Genomic DNA, 24,604 nt, shown 5'->3' on the forward strand with positions numbered 1-24,604 from the left:
TATCAAGACATTGGGGTTAGGTTGGAATTCGGAAAACGATACATTAGGATTCTCTACGACAGAAATTTGAGATATCAATGGGGAACTCATCACAAAACGAGAAGTTTTAAGACAAGCGTCTAGGGTATACGACCCGCTTGGAATTTTAAGTCAAGTAACTGTCCGAGGCAAGATGTTTATGCAAAGGCTGTGGGAGAAAAACATGAACTGGGACCAGGTATTACCAAAACAGGTGGCAGGTGGCTTATCCTTGAAGTCCGGTAATTTCCCTTTGTAGTTGAAAAGTTTGGATGCAACTGATGAAGTTTATGAATATGAAATAATAGGTATGGCTTTATCCTTGAAATGATTTTGTCCGTGACGATATCTATGATGAAATTGTCAGGCAAATTCATAAATTAGTGATAAACAACTTGTCATTTAGCATAAAAATTCAGACGGCGCAGCAAACACCTTTAAAATTGATTTACGGAATAAGATGGAACAATGCCATGCTTAATAAGCCTCTTATGAGGCTGACTTAATAGCCGATCTGATCCGATAGAAAGAATATCGTTTAGCAAGATCCTTTAATCGCAGTTTCCGCTATATAGATTACGTATTATCTTTAAACAATCCTAGTTTAGGGGATTTGATACATTGCATGTACCCCAAAGAACTTTAGATAAAGGATATTACAGACACTGTGAAGTCAACCTCATATCTTGACATAGACTTAGAAATCGATAGTAAGGGAAAACTATTGACCAAACTTTACGACAAACGTGATGACTTTTCATTCAGAATTGTCAACTTCCTTTCATCTGTGGCAACATCCCTTCAGCACCTGCGTATGGAGTGTTCATAACACAACTCATACGTTATGTCAGAGCTAGATGTAACTGCGCAGACTTTTTGTATCGCACTAGAATTCTAACAAATAGGCTTCTGGAACAGGGTTATGTTGCTATAAGATTGAAGTCATCACTTTACAGAAGTTTTATGGTCGTCATAATGAACTCGTGGATCATTATGGTGTATCTATCTGCGCCATGAAAACTATTTTATTCAATCTGTCGTAGTTTTCATTTCCTTTTTGGTCTACCCCGGACTTTTTTATGAGCAACTCATAAGGTGTTTTTAGAAAAGCAGAGGACGTTTACCATACCGGTGCACCTGGTCCATGCTCTCAGTTTTTAGTGGATGTCTGTTTTCCATGTCTGGTCTTTGTCCTCGGATTACATTCTTTTGATTACCGCTATAACCTTGGTTCCGTTGATTATTCTTTCAAATCAAATATGCAAAAAGTGTAACAGAAGGACGCCCTGATTATGAATTTTCACTCGCTATGACCCAGGAGTATAATAATGTCCTGGTAATATAAGGTAACCCTGTATTAGGAACATTGACTAAATCTGACTTCCATTTCATATATAACTTGTGAATCAAGTCAAACTTAAATGATATCTGACTTATTAATAATCAAGATTTTTAACAATTTTTATTCATCATATTCTTTGTAGTAACATCAGTATTCGAATCCAAACAATTGACTTTATATATTACGTAATTCCAGTTCTTCACAAAACATATTGATTAAACATCATGACTAACTTGCAGAAGCGATCAGTTATACACCAAAACTTTCTACACAATCAGCATGAATCAGCCTTATGACATCACCAGCAGCAGAGAGAATCCCAGACAGTTGTATGTTGTATGTGGTTCCTAGCACACCTCGGCTACAACAAAGGCATTGTCTAGGGAGTTTACGGGGAGAACCTATTTCCTATCCTACAAAAGGCTGAAATAATAGTATAGTAGTGATACATCATAAAACAGCAGCACTAAGGAAATAATATATCTAAACAAAATGGTGAGTTTGATTTTTAACACACTTTTATGTCCTTTTAAAACTTTTCTGTTCGCTAAAACAAGCATGAAAAAGAAGTATGAAATATATATATATTTGTAAAATATTAAAAAAATCACTTAAAGATTCTAAGTCTTTGCAAATCAGTATACATTATTTTACCAACGATATTGCGTTGGCAGAAATGAACAAAATACATTCAATAGATTTTACTGAACGGTAATATTAGTCAAATCGGTCAAACTCTCAGTTTCATCTTTGATCATAAAAAGTGAAAGTGTAAGCTGTTGATAAAGTTTTAGAAACGTATAAGTATTGTAGACATTTTAAGCAGCTTGATTTTTTTTAATTTAATTACCTACTCAAGCACATTTCAGGCTAAAATTTCTGATCAAAACTATGATAGAATCAAAGTGTTTGATTTGTAAAGCTAATCAAGTGATTAAATCGTTTATTTTCTTTTTCAATATCTGATCTATTAACAACTTAAAATCGTATGACACTTCTTTTAAGCAAATTACTATAATATCTGTGTTAAGTACCTCTCCGAAACCCAGTGGTGGAAAGTACTTAGCAGATATTATGTCTCCTTTATTTACTAAACTGGTGTTGAGTTAAAGGGAAGTTTATGAAAGATATTTTACAAGAGTAGAGGTATACACGCAAACTTAATTATGAAAGCGTAATTTGCACAGACGCAAAGAAAACCAAACTAAACTATATCTATATTTGCCAGATGGCAGAGAAATAACAAAAAAAAAACATTCTTAAGTTTATCACAGGGTTATTTTTTATCTCCGTAATATCTAAAACATCTGGGGGCTTTAAAATTGCTTTATCACTTACGGAAGACGTTGAGTCATCTGCATATTGTTACACAAGACGGAAAGTATAAGAAACCATCGGAAGAAATGTTTTACTTCAATAAGATATTTAATCATCGCTAATAATTTATGTTTTATGCTGTGACTTCTTGTTGTATCCGGATAAAACCATGTCTGTTCATTATCAAACCAAAGCCTTAATTGATTCCTTGGCATAATTGAATCAGTTTAGCATTGATCAGCATGTCAACCGGTGCATTGTGCATAGTGCAGTAAAAAAACTTAAAATCAGCGATGAGCTCATCAATCATGCTTAAATTAGATATGTGATGCCAATCAATGTGATTATTACACGGCGTTATTAGTCAGCAATATGAAATTGTTATAAAATATTAATACATGATAATGGATAAATACTTCATGTCATTGTTTCTGGATCTACTGACTTGTAATCCTTGATAAAGGGTTTTTCTGTAATTCAATTAAGCTTCTGGTGAAGTCGACGAAGTGTGTATACCTATTTCAAACTATTATTTTGGCCTGGAATAAAACTGCAGTTCATTCTTTGAAATATACAGCGAAACCATCTGGCAACTTCTAATGATAGGAACAGATAAATTCCTTTTTATTTTGATAAGATTTCATGTTAATCATAACCGTGAAAGGTATATATAATAATGAATTACAACAGTATTGTTTTTATACTAAATAATGCATCCACTTTTTAAGTTAACTCAGTTTACAACACCTTTGGAAAGGACTTTGGAAACAATCTTGCACCCGAATACCAAGTATCAGAGAAAATGAACCCTTTAATAGAAATTTTTAATTTCGACATCCCATATTTTTAATGAATATGCATTTTATATACATTTTTTTTTTCTTTCTGTATACTTCAATTTATTATATGCATTCTTGCAATATTTGAAAAAGACCTACAAATTCATGCTATATCTAACAACACTGATCAACCAATCAGATTTCAGCTTCCATGAATGTGAAAACATCATTAAAAGGTAAAAACACGACTATTCTGAAAAGGTATCTGAGCAGAAAGTAGAAATGGAGTGTTGTTAGAGCCTATGTACAGTGACTGAATGGTACACTTAGTAGATCTTACTTTAATTATATTGGCATTGACGTGTCTGAAATAGCCATCGGTGTAATGATAAACGATGATATTCTCTCACTCTCACCGTTAATGTCACTTAGCAGCTGTTTCCTCCTCTAACTTGTTAAAGGCTAAAATCTTATCAAATATGATGACTTTTTGGATTGTTGCTGCTTCCCTATGCTGCTATTAAGCAATTATGAAATGCTGCTAAATGCACCAGACGCGTTGAATAATTTATCCATTTAGGCAGGCGATGTAGATAGTTGAGGAAATTATTATTTTCACAAAATGTCAGTACTTCTTCTCCCCGACGCTAAATATGTAAGTAATAATTCGATAAACATTTTAGGATCGTGCCGAGATGTCGATCAATTTCAGATATGAGTTTCGAGACCAATTAACGTATACTTCCGAAACTTAAATCAAATTAGTACTGCATAACATATATCCAAGTTTTATTATGGCAACAAAATATAAAACTGGTACGGAACGGTAAAACACGTTAGCGGGACATCGTTACGGATACTAAAGCGAAGACAAAAGATATAGCATTGATGGGAACATTCGTTCGTTTCTCCTAGACTTAATTTGCAGGTTTAAAGTCTAGGAAAAACAAACCTGGAAATAATTCAAACCCTAACATGAATAGTCTCGCCGTCTCAATAGAATAAAAAAATCACCAACATTTCTTTTCTCGACTTTGGTCTTTAAGAAGAGAGAATGTTTACTCCTGTGCAATGGATATTCTAATTATAATCAAATGCCAAAACTTTTCAGCAAATATTTGTTTACTGATTTGCTCATGCAAATTGATTTACGATTTTCCTGAAGGTATTTGGCAATAATTATAATAATCAAGCATTAAAAAGATAAATTCCTTTTCGTTTTGATAAATTTGCTTGTTTTCCATGAACTGTGAAATTGATTCGATGCCAGATCTATAATGGCGATTAATATATCATTTCATTCTGTGCCATTTTCACACATATATGAATACATGGCAACATTACTACAAAAATACAATGGTTCATTATTAACCACAGTAGTATACTAGCTAAGCAGTAAAATATGCAAAAGTATATAAGTATAAAAACACATTTCACGTACATTTAACAATGTGCATAATGAAATGCAGTAATTAAAAGTTTCACAAACCAATGAAGTACTGCAGTACAGGTTTGTAATAGATTGAAATAATATATCAAATATTTGAACAAAATCATGAATTATGACACAATAACGGAAGTAATAGAAAAGAACCCGATTATATCACATTTTATATATCATATTTATCAAAATTTACAGTATTACAAATTTCGAAACACCTGAAACACTTAAGCTTCATTCCTTGTATTGCACATGATAGAACCTCTCGGTGATGGATTTGACTTCCTAATTCGATAGTTTTGGTTTTGAGTACTTCTTGTATACAGTTGATATTTGGATTTAGATAATCCAAGGTATATAATTCTAATGCTGCCGATGAGAGGTTTCCCCTTGCATTAAGTGTACAACACGTCGAAATTAGCAATATATATGATTTGTATATTTCGAATTTTACAAGAAAGGCTAAATTGCCCGACCCTACCCATCCCTCCCTTTTGTGGCAATCAAAATTTGTCGACCCTGTTATCCTTGTGTCCCATCCTTTTTTTTATTTTATCATCACTTTCATGTTCATCGCCTGAATATAGCTGAAAAATTGCTGCTAGAGCGTTAAATCCCAACAATCAATCAATCAATCAAGACGGCGCGTGACACTTGTGTGATATATAAGTACTAGAGATTGGCCATTTAGGTTACAGACCATCAATTCAACCAATGAGCATTTGGAACGTACGCAAAAAATAGTCCTGCGCAGAAATTACCCCTGTTCCTCATAGTGCTGTGAAAAAAAGTTCTCATCTTATTTTTAAAAAAAATTAAACAGTTTCTGAAAGGAAAAACATTTCTGTACATTTTATAGGTGCATTTTGCTTCTTGTGATGTGAAGCCTAATCTCCGTAATGATTTCTAAATATACCCCTATCTTGTGAAAACACTGGGATTTCCCATGCTATTTATAGACACTTCACTTCCGGTGACCAGTAATGCACTGCAAGTCTGCTAACCCCGCATGCCATTCTGAGGACTGTGAGCTGACATATGTAGAATCATGCTGATATATAGTCCTCTGCAGGTTAAAGTTAAGGTAAAGTCCAGAGAAGCCATTGAATACCGTGAAATTTGCATAGAAGCCTATGGGAAGTGGAATTAGTGGTTTCTAGCCTTTATCAATTAAATCATAAGCGAAGAGTAAACAAATACAATGTTCATGCAATTTACATATATAATCCAGATGTATTGTCATTTATATTTGAAAATATATATATGAAAACTTATCGCCGGTAAATTATAAATTGTTTAAGAGTAATCAAGGGAACCAAAGTTATAGCGGTAATCAAAAGAATGCAATCCTGGGACAAGGACCAGACATGGAAAACAGACACACATAACAAAGAACACAAAGCAACCAAAATCATACACACAAAGCAACAAAAGCAAATGAGCAACTCGGACCACTGAAAATTGGCAGTATGGACCAGGTGCACCGGTGGGGTAAGCGTCCTGTGCTTTTCTAGAAAACCCACCGGTTGCTCATAAAAAGTCAAGTCCGGGGTAGACGAAAGAGGAAAGGAAAACTATGACACGTTGAACAAATCAGTTTTCATGGCGCAGATGAATAAACCATAACACGAGTTCATGATGACGACCATAAAACTTCTGTAGTGATGACTTCAATCTTGTAGCAACATAACCCTGTTCCATACGTACTTATTTTACATAAAATGTAGTATATTGAGTTAAATGTACAAATAGATCTTGAATAGCATGCATGATTTCAAGGAATGCGCAGTACGAAACCAATAGTATATTTTATTCGAATGCTGCTGATGAGAGGTTACTCCTTGAAATATATAGCAAATATTTTTTCTTCCCTTTGCATATTGAAATTTATTTGCAATAAGCATGATTGTAATTTTTGTATTTGTTAAATCCCAGGTCTTGTGCACATAAACAATGATAAACAATACTTTCTGAATTCTAAGTTCATTTCTTTGTTTGAAACAAGCATCTGTTGTGTAAAACAAAGCAATAGATAAAATAGATCTCATGTTGATAATACTGTCTGTCTGTTATGAGATATGAGACTGATTTAAACCGACTGAACAAAAAGAAAGGAGTGTGTGCTTATCACAACACATTTTAAAATATTATAGGCAAATTCAGCTTCTTCTACCCTATCAGTACTTTATATCACGTTAATGCTGTTAATGATCTGAATTCACATAAATCCGGGCTGCTGTGGCATTCAATTTCACTATGTTGTCCTAATACGACAGTATTGATTTGTGTCCATCTCAACCATGAGAACTCTTGCCTGAGTTTCATAAAAAATATAAGATATTCCTCACATCCTAGAGTTTTTCCTTAGTATTCAATTTCAAGTTATTTGGTTGGTCGAAATTTGAGGAAAATCTCAAATTGAGATGCTTAAGAAACCGGATCATGTATATTATTGCACTTTAACTATGGTCCGAATGGTCAGATGCTCATTTCTCTCAGTTCCTGTATATGTACAAAAGTTTCTTTCTTTCTTTTTGTATGTATGTGTGGTAAATTCTTTGCTAGTCTACGTGTGTTAGGTTTCTAGGTTTCTTTGAGTTTGAAATTCCTGATTTTGCTTTAGCGTTGTTTACTGCCTTCGCGATGTCACGATGCCATAACAAAACAAAGTGAACACTGACGAAGTCTTATGAATAATGAAATTGTTATCTTGGCTTTGAGTGTTTATTCAATAAAATTCACAAGTTCATTTGCATGAATAATGTGTTTGATAAATAGTGATATGGAAACCAGGTTGCACTTATGCTCATGTGACAATTGCTTGTATTCACCAAATGTAGGTAATATTGTTGTTCAGTCTCAATGGAAAATTTCTTCTACATAAGTTCATGGTGAAGATTTGTCGATCAAACAAAATACGTTTGTTTTAAATCGCAAGACTTCTTAGTAGTTCTTTAATATCTACAAAAAAAAAAAGTTTTAAAATCGAAAACAGCGGAGAAGATAAATTCTTCGATGAGGTTGTTTGTCTGATACTAGATTCGGAATTGATTTGATGCCAGAATATAAATAATTGATTTAACATGTCTGTATAATATTTTTTCGAAAATGTGAATTACAATACACGCTGAAAATAAATTTTCTAATGATTAGAACAGCATTAAACATTGAACAGAACTACTTTTAATAGCAAGTATATAAAATAGTATCTTATTTGTCGGTTTTATGCATTTTGCAACACATATTTTTGTCTCAAATCATTGCTCATAATGCCTCCTAAGACATTTTTCTTTCTCATTCCCTCAAATTTTGATAAAGAATAAAGTAACTATTTGCAATTCTAAATTCTTATTTAACCTTTCAACTTCTTGGTGGTTTTATACTCCTTGAAACACGAGTACATCGAAATTTGTAATATTATATGACCAGTTGTCTTGTTATAAAAGGAATTAAGTACAAATCCGTAGTTTAATGACGAATTACCACGTTTTGTACCGTAAGCCAAATAGATCACCATTACACTACCATGAGTCGATAAATGTTATGTATGATAATCAATTCACCATTCACCAGAACTTCCTTTGGTCTTTTCTCCCGTACAACTACCACATAGTCAAATGATTTATAGCGTAGATGTATGCATAGTGTGTATACATACAAAGTAGGGCCTTCTAAAAATTTAATAATTGAACAGCTATCTAGATTTGTTTGTTTGTTTGTTTGTTTGGTTTTTTTTTTTTTTTTTTGTAATTGATATAAGACTATAAAAACTTCCTGAAGCAAACAAGAAATCACCACAACTAATAGTGGTGTATACCTACCCTGGAAAGAATACGTTATCTGAGGAGCTTTCCTATCCTGGAAAGAATACGTTATCTGAGGAGCTTTCCTAATTAAATCGATGTTGGAAATGTATAGCATGTATAAGTCATTACTAACCAATTAAAAATTAGTGCTGCACGCGCCAGGCACGTTCTGTCGGTCTCGTCTGTCAATTTCGACATGTGATGGGTTTTGCAAGCCTATGACACCAGACATTATAGTAGATAAATTAGCAGATATTTCTGTTACGTAACATTCCCTTTCATCTTCAGAACGATTCCCAACTTATTTATAAATGGCTCTATCAATTCACTAAAACATCTGTTTGTCTATACACTTTAGAGTTGCAAGAAATTATAATGTTGTTCTTGATCTTTCCCAAAATCTGCATGTTCTTATCACTTTTATAGTTATTGTTTCTATTTCTCTAGACATCATTAAAACTTGTATTATTTTACTTTTTTAGAGGGAATGTATATCTATCCATGTTGGTCAAGCAGGCGTTCAGATTGGAAATGCATGCTGGGAACTATATTGTTTAGAACACAACATACAACCAAATGGTACAATGCAGGATGAGAAAGCTATAATGATCAGCGGAGACGAGTCTTATAACACCTTCTTTAACGAGACAAGTCATGGAAAACACGTCCCAAGAGCCATTTATGTAGATTTAGAACCAAGTGTTGTAGGTAAGGTTCTCATTGTGGTTTTCAAAAAAATGTGTAATCCCGCTTCGAACGGTTATTTATGTTCACAAGGGAAATTGAAATGGGATAAAATTTCGCTCATGAATAAATCTGAGCTAAATACTTTCGATTTTTTTTTCTAAAAGGTTTGCTTGAATGACTGCTAGATGTTTGGCTCAAAAACAAATTATTTCATTGTGCATAATGGATGAAAAACAAGGTAAAATAATCGGTTCTAATTTAGCTTTTTGGTATTACAGATGAGGTGAGGACAGGTAACTACAGGGAACTTTTCCACCCTGAGCAGCTGATCAGTGGCAAAGAAGATGCTGCCAACAACTACGCCAGAGGTCATTATACTGTCGGCAAGGAAATTGTTGACCTCGTATTGGACAAAATACGCAAAATGGTCGGTTTCTGCAGGGCCAGAAAATTATGATTTAAGCTTTTCATTTTATCATTGTTGTAATTAATTTCAGTGGTAACATTAAAAATGTTATTTCTTCGAATTGATTTCTATAATATGTAACAGTACTCCTTTCTGTGATAAGATATCCAATATCGAAGACTTCTTCAGAATGTTTTTATAATATTCACACAAAATATAGATGTATTTCCAATGACACAGTTTATTCAATAAATGTTTACATGAATACAAGAATACAAGACCAATATGTACAAACTTCTGATATATTTTCCAGGCTGACATGTGTACAGGGCTTCAGGGATTTCTCGTCTTCCATAGTTTTGGTGGTGGCACCGGGAGTGGGTTCTCCTCCTTGTTAATGGAACGTCTGTCTGTAGATTATGGGAAAAAATCAAAGCTGGAGTTTGCTGTTTATCCTGCGCCACAGGTACTGTGTTTGTATTAGAATATGTGCATCATTTTTAATGGCGATAATTTATTAACATGGAAGTTGTAAAATATATCCATTTCACCAAACGAAGGTGGTGTTAAGAAAGGAACGATTTTTTTTTATCATTACTTACCGGCATTTTGCTGAACGAATCTCTTCATTTCAGATATCTACAGCTGTAGTGGAACCATATAATGCAATCTTGACAACGCACACCACCCTTGAACATTCCGACTGTGCTTTTATGGTCGACAATGAAGCTATATACGATATATGCCGAAGAAATCTGGACATCGAGCGCCCATCTTATACCAATCTTAATCGTCTGATTGGTCAAATTGTTTCTTCAATCACTGCTTCCCTAAGGTTTGATGGTGCTTTAAATGTTGACTTGACCGAGTTTCAGACCAATTTAGTGCCTTATCCACGTATTCACTTCCCATTGGTTACATACGCACCAATCATATCAGGTAATATGTTATTTGGCAAAACGACTAATTTTTATAAGGTAATTTGTCTTTCCTGTAACTTGTTAAATGAAGGGTAATAACAAAATTACCCTAGTTATAAACTCTATGCAAACGATAAAAAGGAAAGTCTGTATAACAAATCCAATACCAAAGTGAAAACCTGAAAGTTTATTAACCACTCGGGCAAATATGCATATTGAATTCTTTTATAAAAATATTTTGATAAATCTATTGGTCCTATTTAGGTAATGCAGAAGATGTTCAAGGAAAGAAAAATTTGTTTCTAGTGCCAGATATACCAAAAGTTTTAGTCTGGAATTAAAATCAAAATTTATCCAAGAAATGTATCTAAATTAGTTTAGTAATTTTTCGATACAGTTTAATTCATAAATCTAGCATCAACGTTTTGATTGCAAGATTGCATTTAATATATCCATGAGACTTCCGTAACTGCTTCTTAGAAGTTGATGTGTGCTTTTGTGTTGAATAAAACATTAAAATACATAAATTTAGCATTCAATTTAAGAGCTACATCAAAGGGATAATTAATAATTATGAATGAAATAACTGTTGCAAGAAATGCCTAATCACAGCCACTTGTCTTGTGTCTCGGTCCTAAGTCGTGTTCTCGAAGCCATCACAAGTTAAGACGAGTCGCAATTTTCATACGAATTCTAGGACGACTAAATAGGTGTCTTAAGGTCATCGAAAAAAAAATTACCACAGAATGATCGCCACGCGTCGGTTCAAACATATTTTAAAGGAATGTGCATGATTTTGAACTTTGACCTGAATGTTTCACAATTCAGTGACACAAAAAATTGCTACTGTATCTATTTTTAATACATACATGCATATAATTCTGAAGAATAATTTATTTTTTTGTTCACCAAAAATGTGAAACAAAACTTTTATGGATTTTTTTTTAATCCATAGCCCCCACCCCGACAATCAAATGGTTTGTACCTTATCATACATGTATAATATGGATTTTTGTTTATTTGATATTACAATATCAACCATTTTCCCGTATTTGATTTTTTTTTAATAAAAACATAATATACATGTAAATAATAATTTAAACATTTCACAAGATATACTTAGGATGTCTGTATGACGTCTTAACTTCAGTCATGTCTGAGATAGCTTCGAGACACAATCTAACATTGTCATAATATGATCTTAACTCCATCCTTAAGTTGGCCTTAAAACGTGACTTAGGACATATCTCATGATAGCTTCGAGAACCCCACCCAAAGTCGATTATATCCAATGACAATTAACATATGATGATCATATAATTTTCATATATAAAGGTCTGAAAACGATGTGCGATGCAAATTTTTAGTCGATCCCTCCGCGGGACTCGAACTCGTACCTCAGTGACATCTATTGCAACACCGCCTGCACTAAGTATTTTTATATAGCCTAGCTGGCCGAGTGGTCTAGGGTGCTGGACTTTGGGCAGGCGGTGTTGCCAAAGATGTCACATCGGTACGAGTTCGAGTCCCGCGGAACGACCAAAAATTTGCATCGCAAATTTGACAGTTCTAACATCGTTGGGAATTTTTCAGACCTTTCTATACGTTTACATTACATTTGGGGGAACGAAGTGCAGGCCAGCGGAAACCGAACCAAAGTCGATAATATGATTTTCATATGTAAATACTTGCTTGCTAAAAGGTGATTATCATATGTTAGTTATAACATAAACTTTTAACCATGTGATTATCATATGTAAATGATTACCATATGGTTCTCGTGTGTGGCATTTTTGGCAGTATATATTTCGACTCTGGTGGAATCTTACGTTGAAGGGTAAAATTAAATGTGTGGCATCCGTGAAATTAATTTAGCATTAATGCATTTCCTGGTACTTTTAAGAAATCAGTACTGGTATTTGTCGTAAAAAGAAAAGTAGCTTTTAGCTAAAAATGTATATCATAACATCATGTTACACTAAACCCAGTTTTGGTTTGAAATTTCGTTTCATTACTTATACTTATTTAAAAATATATCTTAAAGAAATAATTGAATATACTTCTGTTCTATCTCTTTTGAGCACTTCATCAGTTTATCTGTCATACAAATGATTGATCTAGTGTTTTGAGTCAGGAAAAGATCTTTAAAAAAATAAAGCTAAATGTTCTGTTCGTTCGTCTTTAGCTGAGAAAGCCTACCATGAAGCGATGTCTGTATCTGAAATCACAAATGCATGTTTCGAACCTTGTAACCAGATGGTAAAATGTGACCCTCGTCATGGCAAATACATGGCCTGCTGTATGTTGTACAGAGGAGATGTGGTACCCAAAGATGTCAATGCCGCAATTGCAACTATCAAAACAAAACGCTCGATCCAGTTCGTCGACTGGTGTCCAACTGGTTTTAAAGTTGGCATCAATTACCAACCACCAACTGTGGTACCAGGTATGCCAGGGATTATTTTCTTACTCAGATATGAAATGTGTTAAATGTGGAATATTTGAAACAAAAGATATGGGTAGAAAGAGTTTTACGGCATATGCAATTGTTACTTTAAAGCATCTTACCAAAGAGTGTTTGGGGAATAATTTTGTAGCTTATTTCTATTAACGGTTAAGCATTTCTTTTTTTTAATCCTTTACACAAGCTGTCAATTTTTGAGGAGCTGCTTGTTTACAATAATAAAAGCCTTTATCGTGATGAATGCACCGAAATAATGGTGTATCATTCGATGAGATAGAATAGCAATATTGGGCTCTTGGTATTACAATTATCTGGAGTTTTAGCACTATTTACTTTTTGGTGTACATAACCTATTCTTTTGGAGGTGGAGATTTAGCCCAGGTACAGAGAGCAGTCTGTATGTTAAGTAACACAACAGCCATAGCCGAGGCATGGGCTAGACTGGACCACAAATTCGATCTGATGTACGCCAAGAGGGCGTTTGTACATTGGTATGTCGGTGAAGGTACGTTATAATTATCTTTGAATATTAAACAAATAGCATTTAATGTTGCGATGACATCCTTGTATATTGAGCTTTTACCTTAGTTTTCTTCCATTCTAACTCGCTAATGAAAAAATGCACGTGACTTTCTAACCACCAAGAGGTGATCAAAGTACTGCGATCCATGATTTCTAGATTTCGATGAGGACGCTTACCCTACCGATGCACCTGGTCCATGCTCCCAGTTTTGAGTGGAGTCCGAGTTGCTCATTTGCTTTTGTTACTTTGTGTGTATGATTTTAGTTGCTTTATGTTCTTTGTTGTGTATGTCTGTTTTCCATGTCTGGTCTTTGTCCCTGGATTGCATTCGTTTGATTACCGCTATAACCTTGGTTCCCCTGATTACTCTTTCATGGGAAAAGCCGATTCTTGAATTAAACCATTTCTCCACGCTCAATGGTAGTGTTTAGATTTTACCATTTCGAGTGGAGTAATAGTTCAAATCACTCAATATAATGGAGAATATATGTACATGTATCTCAATTTTGCGTGAAAATTATCTCCCCTGTTTAAGGGCACGCAGAAGAATCGTGTGGTATGGGTTATGCCATGAGAAACGTTTGAAAATTTTATTAAAAATCTTCTGCGGATTTTATTACAGTGCGTATCTTAATAACTTCTTTCAAATAAGTACATGTATATGATACAATGCTTCATGTACTCAGATTATTATAGATGGTCAAATCTAAATTAATTAAATGTACCTGTACACAACTGAAAAGTAGTCACAATTTTAAATTAACGAACTTCGAAACGAAACATAATATCACAAGCCAAACAAGGGAACTATATCGCCAAAATCATTTTATATGAAATAAAAAATCCCGTTAAAGCAGTAAGACTCAAATCCTGTCCTTACTACCTGAACAGGTGCCTTAAGGGCAACTAATTAATGATCTGAACCCGTCCCAGTTAAAGACCTGAATGCATTTGTACACAACCGTTTAGAATTGATTAAGTATGAAATCATGGCGATATTGTGTTGCAAATGAAATCGATTCAATTAATAATGTCACAAGATATATGTGATTTCAGGAATGGAGGAAGGGGAGTTTTCCGAGGCCCGAGAGGACATGGCTGCCCTGGAGAAGGATTATGAAGAGGTTGGAGTCGAGTCTGCAGAGGATGGAGGAGAAGAGGAGGAGACAGAAGAATATTAACTCCCGTAAGGCGGAACCATATCAATGTAGACATACAAACTATTGGATCTTAACATTAAGTTTGCTTTCTTGTCTAATTTGATCTGATATCTTTTGGTTTTGTCTTTGTCATTTCATAACATACATGTTCGTGAATTTAGCTTTAAAGGTGTAGGTGCTTAGTATATTTCCATGCCAAAAGACTGTCTACGGCCACCAGCTATTTTGTAACAATGCTCGTTTCCCCGTGCTCATGTTCGTGCCTTATTTATAACTTAATTTATGTGCCAAACAATTATTTATTAAGTATAAGTGTTAGTGTGAGGTAGACGTTAAAGTGGAAAGTATGATGAGTGGTATGATGTTAGTAGACCAGTGCGTGTATTTTTTTTTAGAGTTTTATTTTGTATTTTGTTTTACTATATGTATATTTTATGGTATATTTTGTTCAGGATTTTCTTTTAAATTACATTTTATTTGACTTAGCTATCGGCTTATATTTTGTGCTTTACATAAATGACGCACATGTATATCATTTAGCATCCGGAATCAAAATTAATTGAATCTGGAAAGATCGGTGATATACTTGAAGCATGAATGTATTTTGAAAAATAATTTTTATTCTATTTACATTTTGAATGTTCCTTTTTATTTTTTTTTTTTCGATTAAAATTTTGGGGAAATACCTTATGCTGTATGAATTTATATATAACACATGACGGGGTTTTCCCACAAATTTAAAACTCGAATATACAAAGAATTAGCTAAGTAATCCCTTATTAATGTTTGTCGTGAGGGGAAACAAATATTGTGTTAGTCAAGAGGTCCATAAAAGTGCAGGACGTCAAAAGTTAGAACGAGACAATATTTTAAACAGTTGATGGAAAATACATTATAAAAAAGACATTGTTAATTATTACAGACCTAAAAACATGCATTGACGTCTTGAAGCACACCTTACTGGTGTCATTCTGACCTCACGGGTATTTACCTACGTCTTCCGGTTTTTCTTGACATGAGTAACTATTATCTGACCTGAGCTGATATTTTTCATCCCAGTGGGGTTGTAGTCTCTTTTATCCCGGTGGGGTTGTTGCCTCTTTCACCCTGGTGGGGTTATTTTCCTTTTCACTCCGGTGGGGTTCTTTTATATTTCACCCCGGTCTTTTTCATTCGGGTAGGTTGTTGTTTCTGACATATTCACCGTATTCATCATCGTTATAACCAATACAAACTTATTTCAGATATTAGTCAAGTAACTTCTTTTTCACGGCTATAACAAAAGGTTCAAGATGTTATCTCAACAGATGGTCAAAAACCAGGGAGACGTACATAAAAATGAAACTGACAATACTGAATATTAAAAGGGATTGTTTAACAGATTAAAATTTGCAATAAATACGAAGAACTTTTTGCACAAAAAATCGGTATAAATAAACACTTTAAAAACACCATTTGTCTGCTGAACAGAACTTAACATTGTTAGATTACGTAAAATACATGTAAGCTTTCACATAACAATTGCATATAAGTGTATGGATCTCTATGAAATTGTACCACAAGATTCCGTTCCATACCATTCATAAAGTTTTTATTTTTTATTATAACCCTAACTGTTTAGGGATGAATAGGATCAGAAACAAGCGCTTTATAAAATTTACTATGTATAGCGTAAGTGTACTATTGGAACTCAATGGAATTGTACCACGAAGTTCCATATCACAAAGATCGAAATGGGATGTTTTTTAGGGGGATTAACAGTAACCATGAAGGAATCAGGAGCAAAAACAATTTTTTTCTAGTTTCTGGTCAGATATAATCATTTTCGCCAATTTTTGTAAATTGCTTATTGTGCAAAATGTTGTTTTATTTTATACCACTTATTTACTGAAAATTTTAGGTTATCCACAAAATGGCTGATTACATATATGACTAAACCCAGACAAAAAAAGATTTACAAGCTGGCACAACACGTACGTGTCAAAATGATGTCTTAAAGTAGCGTTTCTATGCAGCCAATACGAAATTAGGAGGTTTGCATATGTTTCTTTCTGATCCAGGCATATGGCATGTTTCAATAGACAAAACCACATATATGGTGATACGCAACAAATTCATCATCGTGTAACTGAAATTCAAAATATGAAATACTTTCAGCGATCACCAAATTAAAAGGTCTTCAACAAGTGTAAACACACCTTTAAGTTAGCTCTGAAAGGCCCAGAAAACAAGAGCAATAAAATCCACGGTATTAGAACGATGAAAATTATTCAGAGTAAAACTAGAAAGAAAAATAAGGACAAAAACGCATTAATGACCAACATCTCCTGACTTTGAACAGGCGCATGCATGTGGCAAAACCTCCAGCAAAGAAAAATGTACTGAAATCAAGTGATTTCCCCAAATTGGCAGAATTTACGCATTTTCCAATTTTACACTAAGGTATGTACGCTATGCGTAGATGAAATGCAAAAGAAAAGTTATGTTGGCAACGTAAGCATTATACAGTCTCCATACTGATTTGACTTAAGTTCATTTTCAGGGCCGAAACATACCAATTTAAAGTTTTTGAACACTTTTATTTTATTTTCATGTTGATAAGTGTAAGAATCGTTTTAATGGTTGATAAATCAACTATTGGATAAAGTTTCATCCGAAATAATGATGTTATCATCTGGACTAGGATGACACTATACAAATTGCACTACGATGACGTTACCTTTTACCAGCGTTTTCTTTTCTATTCTTTGTACAACACAATTTATTGATGTATCCATTTGAATTATTGATGACTCTTTATGAGAAACTTGACTTTATGGTATCTTTTGACTTATTGGAGTCAATCGACATAAGGGGTCTTTATTTTCTATGAGGTCCAATGACATTATAGCGTACACTCCTCTATAGGGGCCAGTGACACTAGGTACCGCATGTAATGGCATGACATTTTACATTATAGGGTCTATTCATCGAATTTCAATATCTGAAAATCCTATATCTGAACTCATGATCCGAATTACTCTGATCGATAGAATTAAATTTAACTGGTTGATACAATACTCTGTTACACTTGATCAATAAAGATTGATAGAAGTCAAGGTTGATAAAGTTCCGTTCGTGATGGCATTCAGGTTCACACTCTAGTCAACTCTAGTGAATGAGGTGAGAGAAACACATATGAAGTAGGCTAATGTATGCTTGTAATAATACACTTTTCAACAATTTCGTGTATCTAACCAAAAAAGAAAAAGAAATAAAAGAAAATAAAACATGCATTTGAGATAAAACATAATTAAAAGAACACATCGATTGAAGGAACAAGAGACAGCAGAACTTTGAAATAACACAAAAGACAGCAATCGTATCTAGTACTATTGTAACATATGAGGTAAATCGATTTTTAAAACGACATCGCGAAACAAGAAAGGCAAAGATCCTAAATATTGGAACGATATTCTTTTCTCAAATGCCAAAGATCGAAAACAAAAATATGCGGCAACTAAAATTACTGAAAACTGAAAATAGGAATCAAGGAAAATTGACTCAGTTCACCCTAGAGGGATATTCTCTAGAAACAACGGGCTACGACATGAAAAAGTCGCTATCCCCTTAAAGAAAATTTTTAATAAATCGATCCAACAATGCAAATACCCAACTAGCTGGAAGATGGAAAATGTTACTGCTTTATTCAAGAAAGGAGACCCCTCTTTGCCTTCAAACTATAGACCAATATCGTTAATAAGTTGTGTTGGCAAAGTCGTGGAAAGAATTATATTTAAACATGTATATAATCATCTATATAGTAATAAGATAATTTATCAGTACCAATCTGGTTTTCTGCCAAAATACTCTACCGTGCATCAACTTCTTGAGACATACAGTAACATTTTAAATTCTTTTGAGAAAAAAGAAATGAACTGTTTTGTTTTTTTTTTGTGATTTTTCGAAAGCGTTTGATAAAGTTTGGCACAAATGTTTATTAAAAAAGATTAAATCATATGGTATTTCAGGAAATTTATTTAGTTGGTTTAAAAGTTACTTAGATGGTAGACGTCAAAGGGTAATGTTGAATACAGCATCCTCAAATGATTGGCATCTTTCAGCTGGTGTTCCACAGGGATCTGTACTTGGACCTCTTCTTTTTATTATATACATAAATGATATAGCAGGTAACTTGACATCCTTGTGCAGACTTTTCGCAGACGACACTTCCTTCAATTACTCAGATTCTGACAGTGAACAGATCCTCTCTGTAATCAGTCACGATCTGGGTGAATTGGATGAATGGTCCAAAAAGTGGCTGATGTCCTTTAATCCAGATAAAACCGAAATTTTGATATTCTCCAATTATGAAACTCCCAACTTCACGTTCTCCTTGAATGGAATAGACATTCCAATTAAAAACCAACATAAACATTTAGGAGTAACATTTAGCAGTAATGTCAAGTGGAACAACCATGTAGAAAATATTATAGCTAGTGTTAAAAAACATCTAAATATTCTTTGGAAGTTGAAGTATCAACTTACTAGAAACACTTTAGAGAAGTTATATTTAATATATATTAGACCTTTACTTGAATATGCACCTGAAGTTTGGGATAATTGTGGTGTATGTAATACCTCCAAATTAGAAAGACTTCCATTAGAAGCAGCGAGAATTGTCACGGGTTTACCTATTTTTACAAAGACAGAAAAAATATATCAAGAAGTTAATTGGGAACCACTAGATGTTAGACGCAAAAGAAGAAAGTTACAAATGATTTATAACATTGAACATAAAAATGCCCCATCTTATTTGCTTGACATAATACCACCCAAAGTACAATCCCTTACTAATTATCCCCTTAGAAACGGAGATGACATATTACAGCCATTTTGTAGATTATCTATAACAAGCGAGTCTTTTTTCCCTGCTACTATTAAAGAACGGAATAAACTTGATATATCCACTCGACAATTAGACACTATTTCCAAATTTAAAACAGAGTTAAAGAAGGATACACACAAACCACTAGTTCGTAATTATTATTCTATTGGTGAACGAAAACTGAATATTATTTGGACACAATTAAGATGTTCTGCTTCTTCTTTAAAATATGACTTATGTAGAGTCAATATCGTAAGTAGTTCTTTATGTAGATGCAGAGATGTTGAGGATGCTCATCATTTCTTTCTTGACTGTCCCTTACACGAAAACACTCGAGTAATCCTTGTGAATAACATTAGTTGGCTGCCCGATGATTTGCCATTGAATGTAAATTTTTTGACTCATGGAAATCCAAACTTAACTTATGATCAAAATGTTCGTTTAATAAAACATGTCCATAGATATATCAAAGAAACTAAAAGATTTTCTGTTGTTTGATGAAATTTGATGAAACAGTGATATGCCCATGTTTTCTTCACCATCACCACATTCCTCTCAACCCTCTTATTTTTTCTTTCCTTTTCTCAAACTCTTCTCTTCTATGTCTTATTTTTCACTTTATTTTTTATCTAGTGTTTGAAAAATGTAATTGATGCATGCTCGGTTTGACAAAATATTGTACATTGCTATTGTATATGGGAGAGGACCTCGTAAGTATGTTTGACTTTTGTCCAATCCTTTTTGTTTATTACAAATAAAATATGTTTAAACTCACGACATGTGTTAGAAGAAAACAATGTCTGACACTACGACAGTGATTAACACATTGTGGCGTATTTGTCAAGACGTTTGGCGAGTGTAGAATAATCAGCGTTGAGGTAAGAGGTATCACGGACAGTCAGATTCGTATAGCATTTAACATTTTGTGACAAAATAGTTTGATATTCTTATAAAGAACAATTAGCTACTCTAAATATCGTCACCAAATACCGAAGCATCAAAACAAAAAGACAGATTAGAGACATCAGAATCCGAAAACATGGCCAAATCGTGAAAACGAGACAGTCGTTCCACACATAGCGTAGACTACAGAATAAAATACAATTTCATACAAAAAAAAATGAAGATAAGAAAAATAAGATGGCACACGCATAAGCAAATAAATAAGAAAGAAATAACTGAATACTTAGGAGGAATTCATGTTAATTTTCTGATTTTCCGCACTCAAGGAAGGGGTTCGTTCGAAGATGGGTTCTGATTTGTTTTATAGTTGTCAAGTTTCAAGTTTCAATGTAGTTAGATTAGTCACAGTTTCTCCTTTATAACATAGCAAAGCTTGGTGTTTTGTGGTTTTCCTCTGCAATTAATTCACATTCAATCATAATTTATTTACATGTATTTACAGTATCGGAGTATAATTATCTAATTTCCATTTTGCGAAGATATCTGGTTCGGAAAAAATGACCATCCCATAACGAAACACTTTGTGTAGATGTTGTGAAATTTCCTTATTCATTGGAAAATCCAATTTTCGCGTCGTCGTGATCTTCCAAACGTTAAAACCTATGGACATTTAACTACGTTCCCTTTGTAATTAGGTTGTCATTGCTATATTTAGATAGATCAATATATACCCGTAAATGGTGGATTAAAGTTCTCACTCAATTGATTGGTGATTTTGGAATCATGTCAAAACAGGACGCTAAAGTTTACCTGTACATAACTAAAATTTAGAACAAAATTCAGACAATATCATTTTATGTCTAATGGGAGATGATGAAACAAAAATGACACTTGGTAATACTGGTGATTTGTCTGGTTCTGTCGATTCCAACATGGAGAATAAAATTACCGTAAACGGTAAGAGACGTAAACTTATTATTCACTTTGATTTACGGAATACAGTTTTAGTGTCCGATTCAGTGACTAACGTATCTATGGAACAGGCATTGAATAGTTTTCTTACTGGTGTTGTATGGGGTAAAACCCAACCTGACGGCAGTTGGAGATGGCATTCCTATAAACCTTCACTAGTGCCGCCAGCTGAGGGTACAGTCACTTTCTACAAATATCTTGAGAGGAAATTAGTTAAAACACCGAAAGACAGGACACTTCTGCGTATTGCTACTGGAGATTTTGCTCAAAAAGATAAGAATTTTCTACCTTATTTTCAATCACACATTGAGAAAATGAAATGGCAGCATCCATATGTACCAGACTCAGGGAACAAACTTACAATGTGCGGCTCCGATGGTAAACATTATCATTATATACTTCCATCCGTTTACAAGGCAATACACAGACTTCACGAGGAGGGTCGGGATTTTGCGATTGTGTTCAGAACTTACGGACTTGATACACCAAATGTAATCTCTAGTGTTGGATTTGGATTAGCTGGAAATCACCCGGGGTTCCCAAAAGATCTTGGCGTACAAGTGAACGAAAATGTTGGCAAAGTGAAAAGAGATAATAAGTCAATTACGTTTCAGACTTTTTCAAATGGTTCTTTGGAAAATGAGTACAAAACTGACCGAGATATTTATACAATGCTGTCAAATTCTGACGGAGTATCCGGGTTTATGGACGATTTCCTTTACTGGCAGGACAATGGGTACATGTATACAACAGCAAAACCTCTTTATATAGATCCGTTTGACCATAAAGTGCAACATATATTCTTTGATGACAACTTTAGAACATATGAAAACGACAGTATCATCGATGTCAAAGTGTTCCAAAAAGAGGGCGCCACAGTCGCAGCTAGTATCCTCAGACCAGAAATAGAAAAGTTTCAGAATATGTGTGCAGTACAAGCAGATTTGATGACAGCAATTGATGATGATGACTATTTCATCAACTGTATACGAACATGTGAAGATAATTATACTAATTTTCTAACTAAGTTTCATTGTCAGAGTTGAGCTGGTGTAGTTTTAAGCCTAGTCATTTTAAAGACTGCAATATTTAATATCATATTAGTATAGGTCTATCTGTGATAAAAGGAGTTTTAAATGACTGAAAAATGTACGAAATTTGATATTACAATTTTATGTTTACACGTTTTATTTTGTATATTTTTATTTCGCATTTTAAAAAGTTTTAAATTATCCATCGGTTTAGCCATACTTTAAAATAATAAAAAGTAGTCATGTTTTATAACTTACTGTTGTCCATCATGTATTTCAATGACAATCTCGTTTTATATAGGTTCATTGGTAGATAAATACAACTGCTTTTATGTTATGTCGCCTTCAGTACTTGTAAGTGTGCGAACGGAAAAAATAGTGAAGTCTTGGTATGGAGATCGATTTGTGAGTAACGTGAACATCTGATGTACACCGATGTGACACTGTTAGGTCGACTTCCTTTAATTACTAAAAGGTATTTAAAAATTTGTTTCATTTTGGACTTATTAAACGACTTTAATAATTCGTATGTATAAATAATTGAGTTCATAAGTGATATAAAAGATTTAATTAAGTTCTACGGTCCATGTTATTATTGAGAAGGAGCTTGGTTACATTAATCGATGAGAAAATCAATTGTAGCTATTGTTTAGATGGTCTCCGTCAGGCGAGAAAAAAACAACAAAACTCTTGTTCTGATGAAGGGGACCACTCGACAATGTAAAACCCAAGTGTTCACATTTTTACCCAAAAAGATCATCAGTATACCAAATATAACAATTAAAGAAATTGCGCGCATTTTCTTCATTCAGAAATCACACTAAAAATTGACAGTCTCCATTCTAAAACTTCAGACAAGGATGATTTAGATTTTCCTTGTGTTAATTTTCCAATTTCTCCACGGTATTTACATCCACAGCTTGTCCGTTTTGGTCGTATTTATGATAAACTGCCCGATTTTAATGAACGTAGCAGATTCTTCACAGAAAAGCTTTTGCACTAGGGTTATCGATATCATAAACTTCTAAAAACATGTACTCAGATTTTTTTCACCATTACAAAACTTAGATACAAAAATATAATAGCGCTTGCAGCTTCTTAATAAAAAATGGTATTGCTCATTCAGAAATATAGTCTGTGAAACACGTACGTCATTAACAGATTTTTAGGTAAAGGATACGACTCTCTTACCTTGGATTTCACATAGAGATATTCGACCTCTATTCGCATACCTAAGTAAAACTAAGTTTTTGTTTTAATATTGCATTACATCAAATCTTTTCTATTTAGTACTTGTTATACCACTCCAAATCCATTTGAGAATATTAGATGTACTGTGGATTGAATTTTTTTGTTGTATTTGTTTTGACCTTACATCAAAGGGGTGAATAATGCCTTATAAAACTACTTTAACCCTCGCAGATTCCATGCACCTGTCCACAGTCGAGAGATGTTGGTCATTAATTTGTCTTTGTGTCATATTACTTTTTATACCCATACTTTGATTGGAAGTATATAGTGATATGGGTGTCAGTACTTTCTCCCTTCCTTTACAGAGACGGGTACCCATCTTTTAACTGTTATTCCTCCTACACCACTGAATGGAATTTAATGAATTAATTTGGAGGCTTCACATAGCAAAACATGGACTTTGCCCTTTATGAATATGGGGACACCGAGTACCTATCACTTATCGTTTACTCCTATACACACCACTGAATGGAATTAAATGACACTATCACAAAATTTTTATTTCATATTCCTATAGTGCACCTCAACTGTGTGCCTTCTACTTAACAGTTTGATCCAAATAAATATGTACGTATTATCAAAGTGGTGAGTGTCCAGTTAGGGAGTTTTAATAATAGTTGAATTTGTAGAATTGTCATCTTTTCTGTTATCGTGGGTTTTATTCTTGTTGTTGTCGGGGCCTTTCTGAGCTTAAAGTGCAATTTACACTTGTTGAAG

At 33.8% G+C, this 24,604-nt stretch overlaps 2 protein-coding genes and 1 long non-coding RNA gene across 4 annotated transcripts; 2 read left to right on the forward strand and 1 right to left on the reverse strand.

Moving 5' to 3' along the window:
* Positions 1–1,685: 1,685 nt before the first annotated feature.
* LOC148626807 (tubulin alpha chain, testis-specific-like) lies at positions 1,686–15,553 on the forward strand. The gene is made up of 8 exons (XM_088596490.1): positions 1,686–1,855; positions 9,186–9,411; positions 9,669–9,817; positions 10,110–10,262; positions 10,432–10,735; positions 12,902–13,162; positions 13,545–13,685; positions 14,760–15,553. The coding sequence occupies exons 1-8, from the start codon at positions 1,853–1,855 to the stop codon at positions 14,882–14,884; spliced, it is 1,362 nt and encodes a 453-aa protein (XP_088452616.1). The 5' UTR covers positions 1,686–1,852; the 3' UTR covers positions 14,885–15,553.
* On the reverse strand, positions 7,600–10,536 carry LOC148626808 (uncharacterized). The gene is made up of 2 exons (XR_015914515.1): positions 10,399–10,536; positions 7,600–7,858 (listed from the first exon to the last, which is right to left on the reverse strand). It is a non-coding gene; the product is annotated as an uncharacterized LOC148626808 (long non-coding RNA).
* A 2,571-nt stretch (positions 15,554–18,124) lies between the features above and the next one.
* On the forward strand, positions 18,125–22,889 carry LOC148626809 (uncharacterized). Of its 2 annotated transcripts, none has more exons than XR_015914433.1 (2): positions 18,125–20,608; positions 21,349–21,499. XR_015914433.1 is itself a non-coding variant. In XM_088540505.1 (2 exons), exon 2 carries the CDS (start codon positions 21,497–21,499, stop codon positions 22,649–22,651), a length of 1,155 nt encoding a protein of 384 aa, XP_088396631.1. In that variant the 5' UTR covers positions 20,494–20,608; positions 21,349–21,496; the 3' UTR covers positions 22,652–22,889. The 2 variants fall into 2 exon arrangements, 1 of the variants encoding a protein (XP_088396631.1); XM_088540505.1 differs by having other exon boundaries at positions 20,494–20,608; positions 21,349–22,889.
* The last annotated feature ends 1,715 nt before the right edge of the window (positions 22,890–24,604 follow it).

The sequence above is a fragment of the Perna viridis genome, chromosome 1 (assembly GCF_037379345.1).
Source record: "Perna viridis isolate PV_CMFRI_1.1 ecotype Kerala chromosome 1, ASM3737934v1, whole genome shotgun sequence".
NCBI classification, from domain to species: Eukaryota; Metazoa; Mollusca; class Bivalvia; order Mytilida; family Mytilidae; genus Perna; species Perna viridis.